General features: G+C 35.2%; 1 protein-coding gene across 1 annotated transcript in view; it reads left to right on the forward strand.

Annotated features, from left to right (window-relative positions):
* Positions 1–2500, forward strand: part of LOC122254578 (G protein-coupled receptor GRL101) — a 186565-nt gene that overhangs the window by 169325 nt on the left and 14740 nt on the right. The window contains exons 18-19 of the mRNA XM_086546388.1: positions 1171–1242; positions 2069–2140. Of these exons, the coding sequence (XP_086402514.1) occupies positions 1171–1242; positions 2069–2140 (144 nt within the window). The remainder of the gene's footprint in view (positions 1–1170; positions 1243–2068; positions 2141–2500) is intronic.

Raw genomic sequence — 2500 nt, forward strand, 5'->3', positions numbered from 1 at the left:
TATTTATATAGATGGATAAATAGATAGATAGATTCATACTACACAGACATGCACTCACACACACATACACACACACACGCACACACACACACACACACACACACACACACACACACACACACACACACACACACACACACACACACACACACACACACACACACACACACACACACACACGCACGCACACACACACACACACACACACACACGCACGCACGCACACACACACACACACACACACACACGCGCGCACGCACACCATCTACATCCTGTCATCAAGCTTTTCCGCAAATATTTATTCTGCATTAAGCTCCGATTTAGCAGCAGCACTTAACACACGTTCATCAAAACGACCGGTATTATCATTCAGAAATTTTCAGAGATTTTAGAGGTGAAGGGGTTCTCTTTTTCTCTCTCTCTCTCGTTCTCTCTCTCTCTCTCTCTCTCTCTCTCTCTCTCTCTCTCTCTCTCTCTCTCTCTCTCTCTCCTGCTGTCTCTCTCTCTCCCTCTCTCCTTTTGTCTCTCTCTCTCTTTCTCTCTCTCTCTCTCTCTCTCTCTCTCTCTCTCTCTCTCTCTCTCTCTCTCTCTCTCTCTCTCTCTCTCTCTCTCTCTCTCTCTCTCTCTCTCTCTCTCTCTCTCTCTCCCTCCCTCCCTCTCTCTTGATAGATCTCTCTTCTCTGAGACACTGATGATTCTGAATAGCGTCGGAGATGGCTTTTAAAAGTTTTTTTGGAGAGAGAAAAAAGGAGGTAAGGAGGCAGAGAGAGAGAGAGAGAGAGAGAGAGAGAGAGCGTATGAGAAAGAAAAAAAAACAAAGGAATTTTGATGAGCATGAAGTTTGGCAGTTAATGGCTTGAGTGACTTATTATTACCATGATGATTTTTTAGCAGATTCAGACTTTTTTTTGCGTCACTTTGTCGGGCAAGTCATTAATGATCAATCTAATTAGAATGAAAAAATAATCACCTCTTTAATTACGAAAAAAATGATAGGCCTACACCGCTAGATTTCTAAAAGAACCCTAAACACCTGTAATTAATGAAGAAAACCAATTACATAGACTCAACAGCAGTAAAAACAGTAATATAACAATGACACTAACAACCAAAACACTTTAAAAGTAACACAAAATAACGCAAATAACATCCAATTTCTCCCAATTCCAGCGATCTGACTGACCAGAAATTGGAACATGTTGCCCCGCGCGCTTTCTATGGACTGAGGAGCTTAACAACCTTGTAAGTTTATTATGCTCTAGAGTACAATAGGATGGGAAAATTTATGTAAAAAAGTTCCATAGAGAATCAGATTTATAATTTTTGAAAAGTGAAAGTCTTTTGGGATATTCTGAAGAGATTGTTTATGTAAGATTTTATGTTGAATAGAAAGGTAGATTTGAATGATAATATAAATAAGGATTTTTTTTCATATATTTTTATGATATTTCATTAAAAAAAAGGTGCAAATATTGAATTGAAATTTTAATTCAAAAATGCGAAATGAAAATAGATCATTTTGATATTGCATAGAAAATAAAATAAAATAAAATGAGGTACGTTTATAATAACCAAGGGACTTAAAACACGAAATTAAACATTTAATAATATAGATACACCTTAAATATCTTGCATTCTATGACATGAAAGGTAAAGTAAAGTGAATATTCAATTGATAACGTGATAAAAGGGGTCACCTAATCAAAAATTTGTTCTACAGAATTCATATAAACAAAATTAAGGAGCTTAAAAGTGCGGAAAAGTGATAAAGATTTAGTTTATTTTCATAGATAAACACTTTAAGATGATTATAATTAAGATTAAAGCGCACCCTGATTTTAATCAACAAGTGAAAACATCTCGAATTAAGATATAGGAAGAGAGAAAAGAAATATATAATCGGTCAAAATATATAATAAATATACAATAAATAAGAAATATATAATTGGTCAAAAGTGGATATAAGGACATGGTGTGTATAGCCTGGTATATCTGCCTTCAACATGAAATATATAGATATTTAATTTCCTTAATGTTCCTCACTTTCAACTTCTCTTCAATATTGCAGATTGATTTCGGGAAACCAGTTGAAGTTTCTGGATGACGCTGTCTTTTCAGGCTTGAAAGAACTTCAGATGTTGTAAGTGGAAGTGATCACTTAAGTTCATTTGGAAGATTATAATGCTCTTGTTAACCGCTTGTATGTGTATGTGTTTGTGTGTTTGTTTTGTTTGTCTGTCTTTTACTCTTTTTTTTTGTGTATGTGTGTGTATGTGTGTCTGTTTGTGTTTGTGTTTGTATGTGTGCCACCTATAACTCTGATTTCGTGATGATGCGAATTTCATTATTCTATCGATTAAAAAAAAAAAAAGAAATATATCCACCCACATCTGAATAATGACGGAATCCCCTTTTCTTGTTCCGAAATTCTGTTAGCTTAATATTCTTACGTAACTACAACCATTCATAACGCTAAGACCTCGGTTTATGAACCAAACAC

The sequence above is a fragment of the Penaeus japonicus genome, unplaced genomic scaffold, assembly GCF_977035675.1.
Source record: "Penaeus japonicus unplaced genomic scaffold, GWHDUDI00000001_assembly GWHDUDI00000018, whole genome shotgun sequence".
Lineage (NCBI taxonomy): Eukaryota > Metazoa > Arthropoda > Malacostraca > Decapoda > Penaeidae > Penaeus > Penaeus japonicus.